Source organism: Buteo buteo, chromosome Z (assembly GCF_964188355.1).
Source record: "Buteo buteo chromosome Z, bButBut1.hap1.1, whole genome shotgun sequence".
In the NCBI taxonomy this organism is placed as follows: Eukaryota; Metazoa; Chordata; class Aves; order Accipitriformes; family Accipitridae; genus Buteo; species Buteo buteo.
This window is the reverse complement of record NC_134204.1, coordinates 32,236,548-32,256,282: the sequence shown is the minus strand read 5'-3', so window position 1 is coordinate 32,256,282 and position 19,735 is coordinate 32,236,548. Positions and strand designations below refer to the sequence as shown.

The 19,735-nt window shown below is 43.8% G+C and overlaps 1 protein-coding gene across 2 annotated transcripts in view; it reads right to left on the bottom strand.

The window, feature by feature from the left end:
* UHRF2 (ubiquitin like with PHD and ring finger domains 2) overlaps positions 1-11,340 on the bottom strand; it is a 93,789-nt gene extending 82,449 nt beyond the window's left edge. For both annotated transcript variants that reach the window (XM_075020914.1, XM_075020916.1), the window contains exon 1: positions 10,746-11,340. In XM_075020914.1, coding sequence (XP_074877015.1) covers positions 10,746-10,898 — 153 coding nt within the window. In that variant the 5' untranslated portion in view covers positions 10,899-11,340. The remainder of the gene's footprint in view (positions 1-10,745) is intronic.
* Positions 11,341-19,735: the final 8,395 nt, after the last annotated feature.

Sequence of the window (19,735 nt, the reverse complement as noted above, 5' to 3'; positions counted from 1 at the left end):
AATATTCAACCTAGAAAGCTTGAAAATTTCATCAAAAACAGTCTGGCAATTTGTGGGCACAGGTGCTGACCAGTCGTATGCTCACTTCTAACAACAGTTACTTATATAAATATATAAACAATTTCATCCCATTCTGCTGCATAAAGATGCTAAGAAGATTCCCTGAGAAGATGTTTGCCTGGACCGTGTATTAAAAGAAAAGGAAGAAACATTACATATTTACTTAATCATTCACTAAGCATTTAAGGACACCTGTCATTCACAAGTTTATACATGCAAACCAGAAACAAATGTAATCAAGCAAGTACCAGATAATCAAGCTGTATCTCATTCAAGTCAGTTATGATTTCTTAATGGGTGATTAGAATATGTACTAAAGCAAAAATAACCGAACAGGCAATTTCATTTATGAAATTTTGCTAGCTCTACTGATCCTACTGTCATTAAAAAAAAGATGCATTTGTTTCCTTAGCAGTAGATTTCACTTTCAGTTTTTCTTCTTCTTAATGACTGTCATGCTTCAAAAGCCTTTAAGGCTTCATTAACATATTCTGAATTAAGTGACACTAAAGAGCAGCTAGATTTAGTGTATCTAACACTCTTTCACTACACTAAATAGCCGTAAGTGGAGAAACAGATTACATCTCTCAAATGTTTTTCATAGATCACGTTATAGACACTATGAATTTCAAAATACTTCTAGAGAAGGTTGTTATAAATACTTCAAGAGAAGACAACACTATGCTTACACTACTACACAGAAGTAGCTGTAGAGCAAAGTAATACTGGAATTGGTATCTACCTACTGTCACTGTTAGAAGAATTGTCTTGTAACATCAAGCCACAAATGACTTTAAAAGCATGTAAAAGCTGCACTTTGACAAACATGAATGATCATGCAGAGTACCGTATGATACATCACTTGGAAAAAAAAATATATATGCCCAACAAGTAATTCACCGATGACTATCACATTAAATTGTCTACAAGTCCCAGCAGAAGCACAGCTCATCATGGGTTAGACAGCATGTACAGAGACCTCCCAAGAACGCACATAATTGCTCTTGTAAGAACACATTACCTACTGTTTTTATCTTAGAGTGTGATCCAGGACAGTAAGTTCCTGGGTCACCTTAATCCAGCCATTCCACTTGACAATCTAGATCTTTAATCAGTTATGGAAGTGTGCCTTTGAGCATCTTCTGAGGCTTTCTTTTCAAAGAATTAGAGCAGTGCCTACATCTAGCAATAAAGATGAAAGAAACCATAATGAATGCAGAAGAGCTCTTTAATTAATGTAGTATGATGAAAAGTTAAGTGACATCAATCTTTTATTCTGCACAGGTATTACATGCACCCTACAAATTTCTTTAACAGAAAATGCGTAAGGGTAAAGAGCTTCAAGCTCAAGTTGAGTAGAAAAAATTTGGTTAAGAGTTGTTTATATGAGTTACCCAGGGAGTAAGTTAGTCTGAAGAAATCAAGAAACCGTGACTTGCAGCTCAGTACTCACTGAAAGCAAGCAAAGTGGACTTCTAAAATTTCTAGTATTCTCCATCTCAAGATTTATGTACAAACCTAACTTTTCCTGCCTCTGAGAAAGCTGTCGGAGTTGTGAATTCCACTTAATGATTTTACAGAAGCATTCAAACACATCTCCAACCAGCACCTAGTAATGAAATGCCTAACTGAAAATTCAAAATCAGCTTTTAAGTATGTAACAGTGAGTTTTGGGCCAATGGGACCAACTCAGGTCAAGAAAATCTCAATAATCTTTACTGCACATTAGACACTCAGCTCATGGAATTCAGCCATTCACAAAGTGCGCTCAGTTTGCTTACACTTTCAAAACTGAAAGAGAACCTGAACAATTATTTTTTTATTCCACATGGAAAACTGTCGCCTACACCTGGAATATCTGGTATCTGAAGAGAATGCTCCAGGATTCTGGGATCTTTAAATTCATTTATGAACCACATTCAGAGCAGTAGGCACAATAACTGAAGGTTACTTTCTTCATATGAATTGGAATGTTTAATATGTGCTGTCTTAAAGTGTTTGCAACTCCAAGAGATACACTTCCTCCTCAATCAACTCTAGTTTCAACTGTACTTGTTGCAGCTCCCATACAGGCTGCTCTGTCAAAAAATACTTTGTCTGGAGATCATCCTACTAGAACATCCCATGTCCGTCTTGCACATAGCACAGTTCTGCTGCTATCAGTGACATTTTTTGAGTATCAGGAACTGTTCAGGGTCCAAAATGATATACCTGGCCCTGCACAATGAAACTCCACTCAGACAATCCATTATACTAAGAGAATAAAAAGGCAAGTAGCCACATCCAAACATGTTTAACCAAAGACTGCACATCCACAAGGTTTAGTGGCTCCTTCTCACGTGCCTACAGAAGACTGTTTCTGAAATGCAGGCTTGACTATACTATGATAGCACAAGAGGAAATGGCCTCAAATTGCGCCAGGGGAGGTTTAGATTGGATATTAGGAAAAATTTCTTTACTGAAAGGGTTGTCAGGCATTGGAACAGCCTGCCCAGGGAAGTGGTGGTGTCACCATACCTGGAGGTATCCAAAAACACATAGACGAGGCACTTCAGGACATGGTTTAGTGGGCACGGTGGTGTTGGGTTGACGGTTGGACTCAATGATCTTAAAGGTCTTTTCCAACCTAAACAATTCTATGATTCTATGATCTCCACATTTTAAACAAGGGTTTGCATATACACTGTACAGTCATAAAGACACCTTGTTCATACTGTTTTCACCTTGGTGCTCCTGAATGTTCTCCTAACTCTCCGTTCCTTATTGCAGCTGACATTTTTAGCAAAGATCCTCATAGAAACCAAACAGCAACACCTATCAGTCTCATGCAAAAACTAACTGTAATAAAGGTTTACTTTACTAAATGGGAAATAACTTTAATCTTGCTTGGAGAGAAATACCCAAGAAACCCTAGGTCACCATTATTAGTGCTTTTCCTCCTTGACTTTCTAACAAGCTCCTCAATGAAAGCAAAGCCCAAATAGAAACAGATTGAGTCTCACAAACATGTTTCTTGTTTGCCACTAGAAGCACTTTAATTTACACAGTTTCATTAAAAGTCCTAGCATTGACAATCTGTTCTCCAAGATTCATGTTTTTATTTCTCAATAGTTTGGACTTCATAGCTTGCTGTTAAAAATAAACAGATGCAAATGGCAGATCATTCACTCACTTCAAGAAGAAGACTTTACTCATCAATTAAAAAAAAAAAGATAAAAATAATTGCTCTTATTCACTCTTAGTATTCTTTAGCGTGATGACATTATAATGGAACACAAGAGTAGGTACAATATCTGGACAAGGAAGTTCTCTGACAGACTCTAGATCCCTCCAGCACAGAATACAGTCAGATCACAACATTTTAAAAAAACAGTAACCAAACAAGCTATTAGTGTCTGGAGGTTATGGTCCAAATTAGACTCAGTTCTGTCATTTTTTTGCCATGAGATTCACATCTCAAAGCAGCCTACAGGAATGTTTGAAGACATGACCCTTATGCCACCAAAAATCCCACCAACAAGGTAACACCAATTAGTCTTTGTATCAGAGAGTGTACTCCCTTTTAACTGCTTACATGTGTTATTCGACAGGTAATGATCTACCCTGGACTCAAGGAAAAAGGTAGCAGTAACACTGGATGGTATCAAATGTCTTACTCCCAGGAAATCATAATCTAGATAGGTATCACAGTCTTAGACTCCCACAGTACTCAGCAGAAAGCACACAGCAAGAGGAACTGCTAGAGAAGGAAGAATATGGAAGCTTCCAGTATCTGAGAAAGGCTTTTCTACAATTATAGTGACAATCAATCGAGTTTGATCATACCACAGTGTGAATATGATGTGCTGCTTCAACTCTCCACACATAAGAGGAAGTCTGGCATATGCTACACAAAGCCACACAAGCTCAGAAGAAATTGTAGAATCTTGCTGCTGACATTGTCTCTAATTACACACCAATCTCAGTACAAACACCATGATAAATGTACATCGGTCATCTTCATACTCAAACAAGACTAACCTTCTCCAAGAAGAAATTCACACTTTTTCTGAAGTTCTGTAACCAATATTAAGTACAGAAGCCTACATTTTAAGGCCACATTCTCCAGCAAAACAGTGGGTTTTTACACCATAACTACAAAATTATTTGCAGAGTGCACAGGTGGTTACCAACACATTTTACCTTTTGGTCTGGACTACCTATAATCCAGAAAAGATTCCAGTGTACAAGATTAGTGCCAACATGAAAACAGCTGAAAGTGAAGAGCTGTAAGAAAAGATTCTTTGGCTGCCTTCACCTTTATCTTTTGATTAAGTCATTCTCAGTCTCAGCCAAAACTTCTACAGGGTTCACGTCTGCACCTCTTCCAAGTTAAACTTTCTAATAGGAAGTCCAAGTTTTGAAGACTATTTCTTCCTTTATCACTGGGTGAGATACAGAAAAAAAAATTGCTAATTTAGACATGACATTTTCCTCTTGAATGCAACTCTAAATCCCATTAAAGGAACATTTACTCATTAACTTCTAGCTGGAAAATGAAGTTAGAGCAGCAAGGTTTCTCTTCTTTTGCAGTTCTCAGAAGTCTTTCAATTACGTAAATAAAAGTTCATGGCATCTTCTGTCTGACATTTTGGATTACCTGATACTTTTGTAAAAAAAAAAAAAATATGTCAAAGTATAAAGCTGCACTGAAATCCTTAGAAGCATGGAAAGACTCATCCATCTCTACTGCTTAGATGAGAGTGGTCAAGTACCTCCTGTATGATGGTATGGACTTCTACAGCACAGGCAACTGAAGTTCAGCAACAGTGGTGCCAGGGAGAGCAAATGACTGTCTGCAGCTTGTAAGGATACCTGTAATGAAGAACTGGTTATTATCTGAACCTTCTGTAATCAACAACAAAAGTCTAAAAAAATAAGTAAATACAATAGCCAGGTGTACCAGAGCAGTTATTTTAACATAATCTAACAGTTAAATGATTAGGAATAGAGATCCATTTAACAGCTTTTAAAGAAGAGAATCATCTCATAACTTCCAATATAAATGCTATCAACACTTGATTACATTTCATCACTGGAAATCCTCATCATTTAATTCCATATTCTCCACAGCTTCCACATTCTTCCTTCTCTAGGAGTTCCTCTTGCTGTATGCTTTCTGCCTAGTACTGTGGGAGTCTCTAAGACTATGATACCTATATAGATCACAATTTACTAAGAGTAAGACATATGATACCATCCAGTGTTACAACTACCTTTTTCCTCAAGTCCAGCGGAGATCATTTAGTGTAGGCCACGCATCAGCAGTGTTCTGCATCTAAGGGTTTGCAGTGTTGTTTTTTAATGTAAAAAGAAATATTCAGTTTCCAAGAGCTTCCAGATTAATTAAAAAAGCACAAGCACTACACTGTCTTAACTAGAATACATTAATAAATATACATGCCAGAAAATATAGCCTTAAAGCTGGCTGCAATTTCTTACAGGTTGTATTATGGTTTTTCAGCTTCCTACTACTGAAGTCATACATACAAAATAGTATAAACTATTGTGTCTTCACATATGCTTCAGCTTTTCCTTCAGTTTGTTTAGGTGCTTCGAATTACAAAGACAATGGTACCGAGGAATGGCAAGTTGCATTAGTAGTTGTACAGCAAAAATTTAACAAGAAGCTGATTTCAGTAAACAACTTCTGCAGTCATATAAAAAACTTGCAAACAGGGCTACCAAACCTACTGCCAGATAAGGTCGAAGTATAATCCATTAACGTTTTGGGAATTTTGGAATGCTGTATGATCCTTTCTGCCCTGAAGACTCCACATGACTGACTCTCACCAAGCTACAGAGCTACTTGCTACCAGCTTCATTGTAGAATGGCCATTATTACCTTTCTAAGACTTCTTCAAATTATTTCTCCAAATTATAAAATGTAACTGCTCCAGTTGAAGACTTCTCACACCCAGATTCTCCCTAAAGCAGATGGGGTTTGGACAGCTTCAGCTGAAAATGTTTACAATTTTCCAAACAAAATAAATCTGGAAAGAGATCGTATTAAGAAACTTGATCATTTTATGAATAGGTTTAGCACACCCATTCTTCAGGGAAAGAGTCCATAAATAATGCTTTTCTATCCTGGAAATTCACCCAAGCTGTAATTAAGAAGCCCTTAAACATACAGTTCACAAACCAGAAGCTTAGAAGCTCAAACTCACACAAGATTCAATCCACTGCTCACATGCCAGCCCAGGTCAGCAGAAGTTAAAGAGGTCTTGTATAAGAAAGGCTGTAGGCAAACCAAGGCATGTCCTATTGCCAGATTTATAACCGTGTGTTTCACTGAGGCTGCTTTATCACAAGGGTGCTCTCATGCAAAACTGAAGTTCCTCCACTCCTCCTACCCCTCTACAGTTTCAGTTAAATTTACAGAAACAAAAAAATCCTAAACGCTTGGGCATTACAGCATGGGTGTGACAAACTATACTTAAGAGTCAGCTTGCACAGCTAAGTAACACAATGCATACTACCATACTTTTTTGTGCATAAAAGCAGAGCTGAATTTCTTCTAGTGAAATAAACCTAATTTGCAACAACTTTCACATCAAGCAAATAATTGGCTTCAATACTCTCACTTCCATCTGCTGACTTCAGTCTCCCATGAAACAGGTTTGGAGTGTCTTCCTCGCCAACAAGATTAGTGGGCATGGTTGATGGTTGGACTTGATGATCTTGAAGGTCTTTTCCAACCTATATGATTCTATGATTAATGACTTCAAAAGCAATTTCAGTCACTGCCTCTTACATATACTATGAAGAAATATTTGGGCTTCAGTGTCCTTCGTCCCTGACTCTGGTAAGCACTATGGAAAAGCCACTTAAGATGATGGTTTCTTTAACAACAACAGCCATTTACAAGTTTTCACTGAATTCAAATTCCAACAGGATGGGAGAGGATGATGGAAGAAGCCAACACAAGATTATATTATTTTCTGTATTCCGTAAACAATACATGTTGCTGAAATACAACAGTGTGCATGTTTAGTTCTATGTGAAACGCAAGTTGCCATTAACACCCCTACAGTCTTCTGGACAACCTTAAGTCCTCTGGCAAGTTTTCAAACTTAAATAAACTTCAGTCTATTTTTACTGCTCAATTTTTCCAGCATTGTAACTGAAAGCTAGAAATTCCACAATGACTATCAATGACTATAGCTTGGTCCTATAGAAAATCTGCTCTTATAGGTCAAGATGCCAAGAATTTGTCTACTATAATATCTCCTTCACTTTCATGAATGAAACTGAGAACTTCTATTCTCATCAAGAAGTGCTATACAGGTTTTCCAGTTAGGATAGACAGAGAGTATGCTGCCACAGGACAGGTTGTCTTGTCTTGCTTTTCTAAATTTTAGAGGAACTCCACATAATGCATTGTAGTTTACGAGTTTACTCAGAGTTAACATTTAACACCACAGATAAAGCATTAGATGGGAATTGTCTATGGTGGAACAAGGTTAAGATAGGGTTTATTCCAGCATAAGGAAATATTTGTGTCCCTCCAAGAAACTCCAACTTCTTCAACAAAGGGAGCAAGAGATGTCACTGTGGGTTTCTATGTTCAATAGACTTTGCTGACTTAACTGCAGACTAGGTTATTGTGCCACAGTAAAGAACTATGCATACACTACTATTGCCTTTCCTCAGAAAGTTCTGCCCCGATCTACAGAATGACTCAACTTCTCTGGCTGATAAACAGTTATTCAGCTCTACAGAAATGTGGATCCCCAATGTGTCCAGGATGTCCTCACAGACCAGACCAAGTTACAGAGAAATACTATCTTGCTCACTCTTCAGTATCACATGTGAATGGTGGATCCTCCTGGCAGTTAACAGTTAAAAACCAGAAAGCAGTCAGCTCAACCAAGTAGTGCTTTTTCTGGTTTTACAAGAGAAAAATAGTAATACAAAGTATTACATTAATCAATCACAACACTAGGTTTTAATCAGTAGTTCTAGGGTACTTTAATCCTTAAGAACAGGGCTGTGAAGTACTGCCCCCTTAAAGTCCTGCATTTGTGTTTGAAGATCAGACAACAGCAAATTACAGTATACCACATAAACTACATTAACTGGACATGGACACTTCTAAAGAACTGCAAAATAACAGCTCTAGCTCCAAATGTTACTTGAAGCTGTTTTCTACTGCAAGCTAAGAACACGAAGTTGTTGAAATTCAGCCCATAAGCAGTCACTCACTTAGGTTTCTGTGTCCTTATAACCTCATACACCTCACATTTTTAGAGGGAAGGAAGTTATTTAGCCAGTCTTCTGGTACCCACCACTTGCAAGGTCCAAGTATTTCTAGAAGTTCCCAGAGAGACTACAGTAAGCAGTACTCAGTAGGAAAGTCACGGTTCTACCAGCAGACTGTACAGATTTACCCATACTGAGTACTAACCAGATAAAATAGGAGAAGAGTTTGGACTAGATCATGTTTTTTCCATGAAGGAAACTTCTTTTTTTCCTCCATGTTTTCACTTCCATATACTGCTTTCTATTCACCTCACATTTAACTTAAATGCCCTTTTCTATTTTTTATTTTATCACAGCCCTGAGAGAGCTTAAGTTGTTTACAGTTTCATTTGCTCATGTCTCTCAACATCCAGTTTTACTTGGGCAAGAGCGATCCTTCTGACCTTTTTTCCTACCTACTAGGACCATGGGATCAGAACAGTAATCCATAACCATCAAGGAGACTTCAGAATGAATTATGGTAATTGCAAGAAAATAGACATAAATGGTGAGTGAAGCTATAAAAAAGAACTTCCAACTCTTCACTGAACATGATCCCAACTGTGTCCTGAACCAGATAAACTAAGTACTAAACTCACAAATGCTGCTCATTTAGGCAACTTCAGCTATAATACTTCACTGTTCTGCTTTCTTAAGCAAGACATCTGTTCACTAAAATGTTCAAACTAATTGGTCTGGCCACTGACAGACTACATAGAAAAAGCACAACACACTACAGGCTCATCATCGCTGCTCCTTGGGTAAACCTTGTGTCCCACACCAAGCTCTGCACTGAAAGAAGAGGTGTGCTGGCACAGCACAAACCTAAACAGGTTACACAACTTCCAAGACTGATGTTCCTTGATTTGGTCCCTTCAGGGAAACGTGAGATTGTCCATAATGGTCTCGGCAGACACGTCCTCGCAAACACTCAGTCAACAATCTGTAGAACACAAAAATCTACTAATTTGCTACTGGGTTCACAATCTAGGCTTAGCACCTAGCCATCAATGCTTACCTTCTAGTCATAGTTAAATTTCTGTTTCCTACTCCCCCCCCATTTGTAAAGACACACACTTCCTCTCTTTTGAGGCAGAAACCTCACTGCCGTGGATCACTGAGTTTAGGCAAAGGCTGCAAGACTCATCTGTTGTAAGAAGGCGCATCTTAAGAGCCAGGCGCCCAGAAACGTACCATGCATCCCATACCTGCCTTACCAGGTAATAACCGTGCCTCACTTAAGCAGTGAGTACACCCCCCAGTTTACGTAAGGCAGCCGGAAACGTTACACCCTTCAGCAACAAAGATGCAGCCTGAGGCAACCTATTCGGATCAAAACACACTTGGAACCAGAGTGGAGGGGAAGTACGGGCTCACAGAAAGCTTTCCGCCAGCTACCCCACGAACACCGCTCCCCGCTCTGGGGGAAACGGCTCCTCGGACGGACGGACGGACGGCCAGCAGCAGCAGCCGCCCCGCTCCCACCGGTGACACACCGCTCGCCGCTCTGGGGGAAACGGCTCCTCGGACGGACGGACGGCCAGCAGCAGCCGCCCCGCTCCCACCGGTGACACACCGCTCCCCGCGCCGAGGACAAGTTGTGCCCGCGCAAACCAACCCCGCGCCGCCCCGCCCCGCCCCCGCGGCAGCCTCGGCGGGCCGGGCACCACCCCGCCCCCGCGGGGCGGTGGGAGGGGTTCACAGCCGCCGGACCCCGAAAACCGTTACTCGGCCGCGCGGCGCCGGGGGAGGGGCGCGCCGCGCCGACCCCGCAGCGGGTACTGACGGGACATTGCACTTCGCGCCGCCTCTCCCCGCCCCGCCACGTGCGGGCCCCGGGGGCGGCGTTCCGCCCTGCAAAGCGCCCGCGGTCCGCCCGCGCCGGACGCTTCCCCCCAGCCCCCTCCCCCCGCCGGCCGAGGCGGCGAGAGGGCGGGCGAGGCACGAACCGGGCGCTCCGCTCCCGGGGTCTGGGGGCGGCGAGGAGAGCGGAGGGGCTTCCTCGCCCCGCCGGGCGCCCTGTCACTTCGGCACGGTCGAGGCAGGGGCGGGGGGAGGAGCCTCCCGCGGTTCAGGTGGGAAAACAAACACACAAAGGGGCCTCTCCGGCACCCGCTCGCCCTCGGTGGAAACGGCGGGCGGGAGGGCGCGTAGAACGCCCGCGCTGGCTCCCCCGCCCTCCTGTCAGGGCAGGCGCTTCGGCTCCCTCCTGCACCTCACCTCCCTCTAGGCCCGACGGGACGGGAGCAAACAAAAGCCGGAGCCAGCGGACGACGCGTGGGTGGGGAGGGGGACCTCCGCGCCGGGCCGCACAAAGAGCCGAGCCCGAGAGGGGACGCGCGGGGCGGGAGGAGGGGGAAGCCCCCACCCCTGCCACCCAGGTAGGGGCGTTTCCGCCTCACCTGCTTGCCCCGGTAGAAGAGGCGCTGGCGGTCGGGGCTGACGCGGAAGGTCTCCTGGATCTTCTCCCGCAGGCACTCGATCTTGGTAAGGCGGCTGAGGTCGTCGATGGTCTGGGTCTGGGTGCCGTCTATGGTGCGGACTTGAATCCACATGGTGCGCGCCCTCCCACCGGCTCAGCCAGCCGCGGGGAAGGGAGGGGGGTCTGGGGCAGGAGGGGGACGAGGAGTCCGCTCCCCGGGAGCGCGTCCGCGGCGTGCGAGGGAGAAGGGGAGGGGGCCGGGCGCTTCCCCCCTGCCCTTTGTTCGGCTCGGTGGGGCAGGATTTTCAAATCCCGCGGAACAGACGCGAGCCTCCCCGCCCGCCGGGCCGCCGTCCTCGCTCAGAGGGGGCGCGGAGAGCGAAGGAGACCCGAGCCGATCCCCCCCGCCGCTTCACCGATCGCCCGCGCCGCGAGCCCGCCGAGGACGGCACAGGGCGAGGCGGAGCCTGGCGGGAACCGCCGCGGCCAGGTCTAACGGGCGCCGCCGGGAGCCATCTCCCGACCCCGGGGAGTGTTTACCGGGCGCCGCCGCTCTCACATGGAGGTCACGGCGCCAACGCGGATCTCGCGAGAGCCCCCGGCCTCGGCCGTAAAGAGACAACAACACCGGGGCGGGGGCGGGGGCGGGGGCGGGTGGGAGCGAGGCGAGCGGGCGGCACCACGCCCCCCTCCCGCTGCGCTCGGGCCGGCAGCCCTCGCGCCGCATTCGCTCCGCCCGCGAGCCCCGCCTACTCCCTCTCCCCCTTCCGCGCGTCGTCCCCGCCGCCCGCGCGGTCCGCGGCTGGCGCGAGGCCTGCGGGGGGTGGGGCTGGCGCGCGGCGGGGGAGCGACCGTTGACGTCTCCATGGCGGCCGAGCGGGACGGTCTCCGCGGCTCCCTCTCCTCTCGGGGCAGGCTGCCCTGGCCTCTGGGGCCCGCAGGCCCTGCGGCCTAGCCCGGCCCGGAGGCCGCCCGGCGTTAGAATGGCTGAGCGTCCGCCGGCAGCCGGGAGAGCGGTGTCCGCGAGCGAAACCCAGGCCCTCAGCGCCGCCGAAGACGAAATCTCGACCCAGCCAGCGTCAGCTCTACCTGAAGAACACGGATTCAGGCTGGCTGCGCCTGTTAGCGTTAGACCGGTGAAAACATGGGGCAAGACAAGGGAAGGCGAGCCTCATTTATACTTGCAAGTCCGATGTGGGTTTCACTTTCTGTGTTTTTCTAAATAAGGTAATTCTACGAATTAACATCGGAAAAATCTGGATTTACTACCCTGTTGTCGGCTAGCCCCGGTAGGCAGCTGAGCCCCGCACTGCCACTCGGTTGCTCCCTTGCAGTAGGATGGGGACAAGAACAGGAAGGGCAAAAGAGAGAAAACGGGGGTCGAGATAAAGACAGTTTCACAGGTAAAAGCAAAAGCTGTGGGCACATGCAAAGCAAAATAAGGAACTAGTTCGGTACTTCACATCGGCAGGCAGATGTTTAACCATTTCTAGGAAGCCAGAGCTTCATCGCATGTAAGGGTTACTTGGGAAGACAAACGCCATAACTCCTAACATCCCGCCCCCCCTCCCCTTCTTCCTTCTTCCCCCAGCTTTCATTGCTGACCGTGATGTCATATGGTCTGGGATATCGCTGGGGTCAGCTGTCCCAGCCAGGTCCCTTCCCAGCTTCTTGCACACCCCCAGCCCACTCGCTGGTGGGGCAGCATGAAGAACTGAAACATCCTTGATCCTGTGTAAGCACTGTTCAGCAATAGCTGAAATGTGCCTGTGTTAACACCGTCTTGGCCACAAATCTAAAACACAGCACCATACCAGCTACTGTGAAAAAAATTCACTCTGTTCCAGCCAAAACCAGTAGACATGAATACCAGTAAAATAATGCAAAAACGTGTCTGTAGCAGGCTCACTAGAAACCAGGAGATGCAATAATGGATGCCTTTCAAAGGAATTCTGAGCAGCTTTGTTGCCTGAAACTTTGGCAGCTGGATTAAAATACAGATTTACAAGATCTGGGTGACGCTCGCCTAGTTTTGTGGCTTTTTTGTACCAGGTATTGTAAATATCTCTGATGTGATGTAGAGTCAGAGGAGGAATCGGTTCACAACCAACAGTTACTAGAACACTTTATTAATTAGACTGTTACTATTAATTGCAGATAACTGTTTGCATCATACATGCAGTCACTGCCTCACGCAATGCACACACTCGCAGTCACCCAACTGGAGCGGCAGCGGAGAGGCCAACCCCAGTGGTTCACTCAGGAACCAGGGCTGGTACCCACACTCTGCAGGTTTCCAGGCAGCTGTGCACAAAGTCACAGAGAGGGTCCCTCATTTCAGCAGGTGTGCTTATATATATTGCCCTGTAGTCTTTGTCCACCTATAGCAGCCCCTGCTTTCTCAGATGCAGTGTGAGTTACATGACCTGTCATGGGTGGCCAGTGTGTGCTGAAGGCCTTGGGACAGGTTCAGCAGCTCCTTGGTCTCCTGAGCTTACCAATTTTTGATCCAAGACGACTATGAGTTCTTGGGAGGCTTTCAGATGCTGTCTCCCAGCATGTATGTTTCCTCTCTTCATCCAGGTGTTGTCTGGTAACTCTTTCTCCACCCATATACAGAGGCACCTATAGAGCCCACTTGCACAAACACAGCTTTTATGACACAGTATGGTAGCAAAGATTCCTGTGTTTTACTTTTCAGGTCTGAGAATTCCCACTGCAGTTGTGAGTGAGTTACTTAAGGCTTGATTTTGGGGTATTGAGCATGTGCAAAGGCAGCTGAACAATTAAAAGTTTCTTAATTATTCTGCAAATCTGTTCCTTTTCTCTTCATCCTTGCTGGTCTATCTCTGCTCTTGTGATAGCACACAATTTGCTTTACTGCCGCTGTCACAGCTTGTCACCAAATTGCCATTTACACAAATTCAGAGTTTGGTTTTCAGTTTGTTGGTGGTAACACAGGCTCAGACTCAAAGGCTGTAGTACACATGACCTTTTGCGATCTTTCAGCCCCAGTCTTCTTGGGTTCACTGAGACATGCAGTGATTATTTAACACAGAGGAGTACAGTAAGAATGTGGTTTAATAGTCCTATCTGAAAAAAAGGATAAATCAAGCTGTCTTCAGCTTTATCTTAGTTCCACTCCATCTCAACAGTAAAAGGAACAGAGTCTCATTATAATCCCATTTGCAAAATACAGCCTTTCTGTTGAAGCAAGCAGTAAAGTGTGTCTGTCTCTTGCAACAGGGAAAAAAGATCTGAAAGAATTCTGAAATGGGATATGTTTTACCACATGTTGTGGTTTAAGCCTAGCCAGCAAGTAGGCACCACGCAGCTGCTCGCTCACCCCGCCCTGCCTGCCCCTCCCAAATGGGATGGGGATGAGAATCAGAAAAAAACAGTAAAACTCATGGTTTGAGATAAGAATATTTAATAACTAAAGTAAAATAAAATGTAATAATAACAATAATAATAATGATGAAAAGGAATATGATATAGTAAAACTAAAAAAAAAAAAAAAAAGACAACAAATGATGCACAATGCAATTGCTTACCACCCACGACTGATGCCTGAGCAGTTGATACACCCCTCCCAGCCAACTCCCCCCAGTTTCTATACTGAGCATGATGTTCTATGTTATGGAATATCCCTTTGTTCATGTGGACCCTCCTTAGTTCGGGTCAGCCATCCTGGCCATGCTCCCTCCCAGCTTCTTGTACACGTGTTTGATGGCAGAGCATGGGATACCGAAAAATCCTTATCTTAGGATAAGCGCTACTTAGCAACAACTAAAACATCAGTGTGTTATCACCATTATTCTCCCACTAAATCCAAAACACACTACCATCTACTAAGATATCCCAGCTGAAACCAGGACACCAGTTAGGGAGAATAGCATCAGTTTGTGCTAGGGACACTTCATGGAATGTGCAGGATGGACTCCCTATAATAGAAGACATTTTTTGATATGGAGAAAGAAAATGAAAGAGGATCAGTTTGTTACAGCACTATATCTGGAAATGTATTTTCTAGCTGGGTTTGCAAAGAAAAGCAGATCAAGTTGTTCAAGATAACCTAAAAATGTGAAACGATCTGTTTATTTCTATGCAAGATGTTCTTTGTATGTATATTAAGCTGGTAGTCTAAAGACAATAATTTGTCATCAGAAAAGAAAAAAGCTAGCGTCCTGGAGTTATTGGGCCTTGAAGAACATCAAAGAATTAAAAGACCAATAAGGAGGGAACATCCCGCCCTGAAAGGTGCCAAAAGTTGACTAGTTGATAATGGGCGTGAAGTCAGTGCACATCTGTGGTAACTGGGGGAAAGGTAAAGACAGCAGGGGAAGATCATCACCACCGACTCAATTTAAGACCTAAAAGACTTACACCCCCACTCCACCTTGAGCATGCACTGTAGAATAAAAGAACACTCTACCTTTAATTCGAAGCGGAGAAAACTTAGCCCAATAGAAATGGTGGCAGCATGGAGCATTCATATTGAATTTTCAGAAGTGGCAAATCTGTAGTTCATCTCCTTTCATTTTAGTGAGGTTGGATTCATGAAGTAGAAGAACTTCTCAGCTAGATTTATGATATATATGGGACATGTAGAACGGCAGCGGTTTCAGCTTCGGTTTCCCATTAGTTTTAAAAGATCAATCCAAACCTTTAGATTGAAGAACTATATCCTGCAAAATTGAATGGAACTGATCACTCTAAAACATTTTATGGTCTCCTTCGTGTTACTGAAATCTCTAGGCATGCTATTCAACTCTTGTGTAGTCAATAAAAAAACTCATCGCACCTTCAACACTGTGATGAACTGTATTTCAGTTAGTGAGTTGGCTGAAATGTGGAAATATAGTTCTGTTTTGAGAGTATGTGAAAAATAATCACAGTGAGAATTTTTACTGCAAAATAACCTACAAAAACAGGCTAATAGTAGAAACATCAAGGTAAATGTAATTATGTGGGTGTTGTGATATGCAGTGCTAATGTTATGTTTCAATAGACTTTAAGAATTTAATTGGTGTAAGCTATTGTAGACTTCTTGAACAATTACTGTTTTATCCATGTAACAGGGGACCCCTGCATTCTTCTGCACTCCCAGTAATGCAGAGAAAAAGTGTACTTCACCAGATTTGCAGGTAACTTTTAAAGAAAAAAATCAGAAAATAATCTTTTAAGTGGTTATATTAAACAAAAATACGTGTGGAAGCCTTGTCACTCACACCCCTCAGGAAAGTTTCCAAAGTTTGGGAAGGCATGTTTTTACCACATAAATCTTAGTTTTTCTACTAGAGTTATTTTTCCATACATGCAAAAGGACTCAAATGGGGACCCCATTTGTACAAACCTCATATGAAACTTTATCTAAGATACTGTTTAGCATTGTCAGGACAGCTAGTTTAACTATGAATAAGTACAGAAAATGGCTTCTAGGGGAATCTACAGAATAGAGAACCTGTCTTAGATGACTGGAAGGGTTAAATTGTTCACGGCTAAGCACAACAGGTGAACAAAATGAGAACATAAGAACTATGTGAGTTCAGGTACAGTGTTCCACAAGGACAAATTAAAGCTTCAGAAAATTTGGAATCATTTTTAGGCTGGCAACTGAAAGTTGGTTTCTAATGAGCAGAAGTTGAGGGGTAAAGGGAGGCCTTTAGTTTTAGATTATCATACAGCAGTAGTATTTTGCATGTTTTTTTAATGTCTTGCCAAGACATGTGATAATTTTATAATTTTATATGGAAGGTAGTTGCATGATTGATGGCTTTGCTACATCAAAGTGGATCAGCTAACTGTAGATCAATCCAGAAAATTAAGCTGGACTCAGAATCTCATCATTTCTTTGTGGCAAAACACTTCTCACTAGAAAAACATTATTCCCATTGACTTCTGTTTCATTTCCAGTTTGAATTTGAAGTGTCAGTTTTCCTTTAAAAATCTTCAGATAGGTTGGAGCCTTACTACCTAAGATACCACCATTCCTCCATTAAGTTGTCGCTGTAGGACTGAAGCTGTCCCATGATCTCAGCATAACACTACCTCATCAACTTAGAGCATTTCAAATTCCAGTTCTTCTCCAAACTTGACATGATGGCAACATGTTTAACTCAACTCAGCAATTCCTTGTGGATCCAGGTGTGACAGTAGGTCAACTGGGTCTGGTCAGCCAAAACAACAATATTAACCCTAACTCTTATAACAGCTCCCAATAAGACAGCACTAACCATAGCTTATCAGTCCTAAACCTTGTTCCTAGATTAATATAACTATAATCCTAGTACAGAAAACTCTGCAAGTGCAAATACTAGCAAAAGCACATGTCAGGAAACCACTTTCATATCTAAACCTAGGCCTAATGACATGTCTCAATAATTTATAAATATGTAAGGAGCCAATATTAGCATGGATCACGTCAGTGTAATTCTAGGTCTTTCACTAGCTCAACAATGCCTGCTAATCCTCCCTGAAGCCCTAGCCCAGCAGTGTCAGCTTCCAGCCTGATCAAGCCTTTCACCCATAGCAAACCCAGCCTTTAATGTAGAACATGTAGAACCCTTTGCTACTCTATTTCCAAACTGAAGTGGTAACCTCATTTTAATGCCTTTAATTGCTTCTTATGTGTCTGTTAACCTAGGCCTGAAGGTTTTGTTTTTGCGATTATGTTAGTGCATATCTTCAGCTCTGATAATTAGCACTATTTGGAAAAAGAAGGTGGACCTGCTTGGCCCCATCAAAAACCAAGGACAAAGCTGGTAGCTCTCAAACAATGCTTTCAACTTTTACCAGTTTACTCGGAAACAAGCATACAAATACTCGAAACCTCAAGCACTGATTATTTAATCCTATTTGTCTAGCAGCTTTAAAAAGTGAAAAGTGCAAAAAGGAACAACATTTCAGGTAATTATATCTTAATTATAAAAACATATATTTATGAAAGCTGAAGGAATTAGTCCTCATTAGGGAGCACATGCTTGCTAATTATTTTTTTTTTAAGTACAGCTGTTTTTTACTTGCATAATAAAATGTATTAAGTTTGATCTGCTGAAAATATACTCATTTATAAGGGTGTACTTGTCCTTATGTAGTGGTCTGTTTATTAATTAATTGTCAGAGAGAAGAGTACTTCAAAGCTGAAACTGTGTGTAGCAAGGCCAGAATGTTTTTTTTTTCCTCAGCATCATAAGCTCCAGAAAATACAAGTTTGCAAAGGAACTAGAATGTCTTTCATAATCAATTTGTCACTATGTATATTGCTTCAGTATAAGGAAATAAACAGCAATCAAAATGAAGAGGATGTGTACTAAAAAAGACTAAGTGCTGCAAATATGTAAGTAATACAAGGTCAGTTGAATTACACTATGCCTATTCTTGTATGGTTTTGCAGAATCATGGAATCATAGAATGGTTTGGGTTGGAAGGGATATTTAAAGGTCATTTAGTCCAACTCCCTTGCAGTGAGCAGGAACATCTTCAACTAGATCAGGTTGCTCAGAGCCCAGTCCAGCGTGACCTTGAATGTTTCCACAGATGGGGCATCTACCACCTCTCTGGTGGAAACCCGTGTTTCACCACACTCATTATAAAAAATTTCTTATATTCAGTCTGAATCTACCCTCTTTTAGTTTAAAGCTATTACCCCTTGTCCTATCGCTACAGGCCCAACTAAAAAGTCTGTCCCCATCTTTCTTATAAGCCCCCTTTAAGTACTGAAATGCTGCAATAAGGTCTTCCCAGAGCCTTCTCTTCTCCAGGCTAAACAACCCCAACTCTCTCAGCCTTTCCTTATAGGAGAGGTGTTCCAGCTCTCTGATCATTTTTGTGTCCTTCCTCTGGACCTGCTCCAATAGGTCCATGTCTTTCTTGTATTGAGGACTCCAGAGCTAGACACAATACTCCAGGTGGGGTCTCACTGGAGCAGAGTAGAGGGCAGAATCCCCTCCCTCGACCTGCTGGCCATGCTTCTTTTGATGCAGTCCAGGATACAGCTGGCTTTCTGGGCTGCGAGTGCACATTGCTGGCTCACGTCCAGCTTTTCATCCACCGGTACCCCCAAGTTCTTCTCCGCAGGGCTGCTCTCAATCCCTTCATTCCCCCAGCCAGTATTGATACCAGGGGTTGCCCCAACCGCTATACAGGACCTTGCGCTTGGCCTTGTTGACCCTCATGAGCTTTACATGGGTCTACTTCTCAAGCTTGTCCAGGTCCCTCTGAATGGCATCCTGTCCCTCAGGCATGTCAACTGCACCACTCAGCTTGGTATCATCTGCAGACTTACTGAGGGTGCAGTCACCCACCGTCTATGTCATTGATGAAGATATTAAACAGTACTGGTCCCAGTATGGACCCCTGAGGGACACCACTCATCACTGCTCTCCACTTGAACATTGAGCTGTTGACCACTACTCTTTGGATGTGACCATCCAGCCAAGTCCTTGTCCACTGAATAGTCCATCCATCAAATCAGTATCTCTCCAATATAGAGAGAAGGATTTTGTGGGGGGCCGTCTCAATGGCCTTACAGAAGTCCAGAGAGATGACATCAGTAGCTCTTCCCTTGTCCACTGATGTAGTCACTCCATCCTAGAAGGCCACTAGTTTGGTCAGGCAAGACTTGCCCTTGGTGAAGCCATGCTGGCTGTCTCAAATAACCTCCCTGTCCTCCCTGTGCCTTAACACAGCTTTTAGGAAGACCTGCTCCATGATCTTCCCAGGCGCAGAGTTGATGCTGACAGGTCGGTAGTTCCCAGTGTCCTCCTTTCTACCCTTTTTAAAAATGGGTGCAAAGTTTACCTTTTTCCAGTCGCCAGGGACTTCACCTGACTACCATGACTTTTCAAATATGATGGAGAGTGGCTTGGCAGCTACATCAGCCAATTCCCTCAGGACTCTGGGACACATCTTGTTGGGTCCCATGGACTTATATATGTTCAGGTTCCTCAGGTGGTCTCAAACCTGACC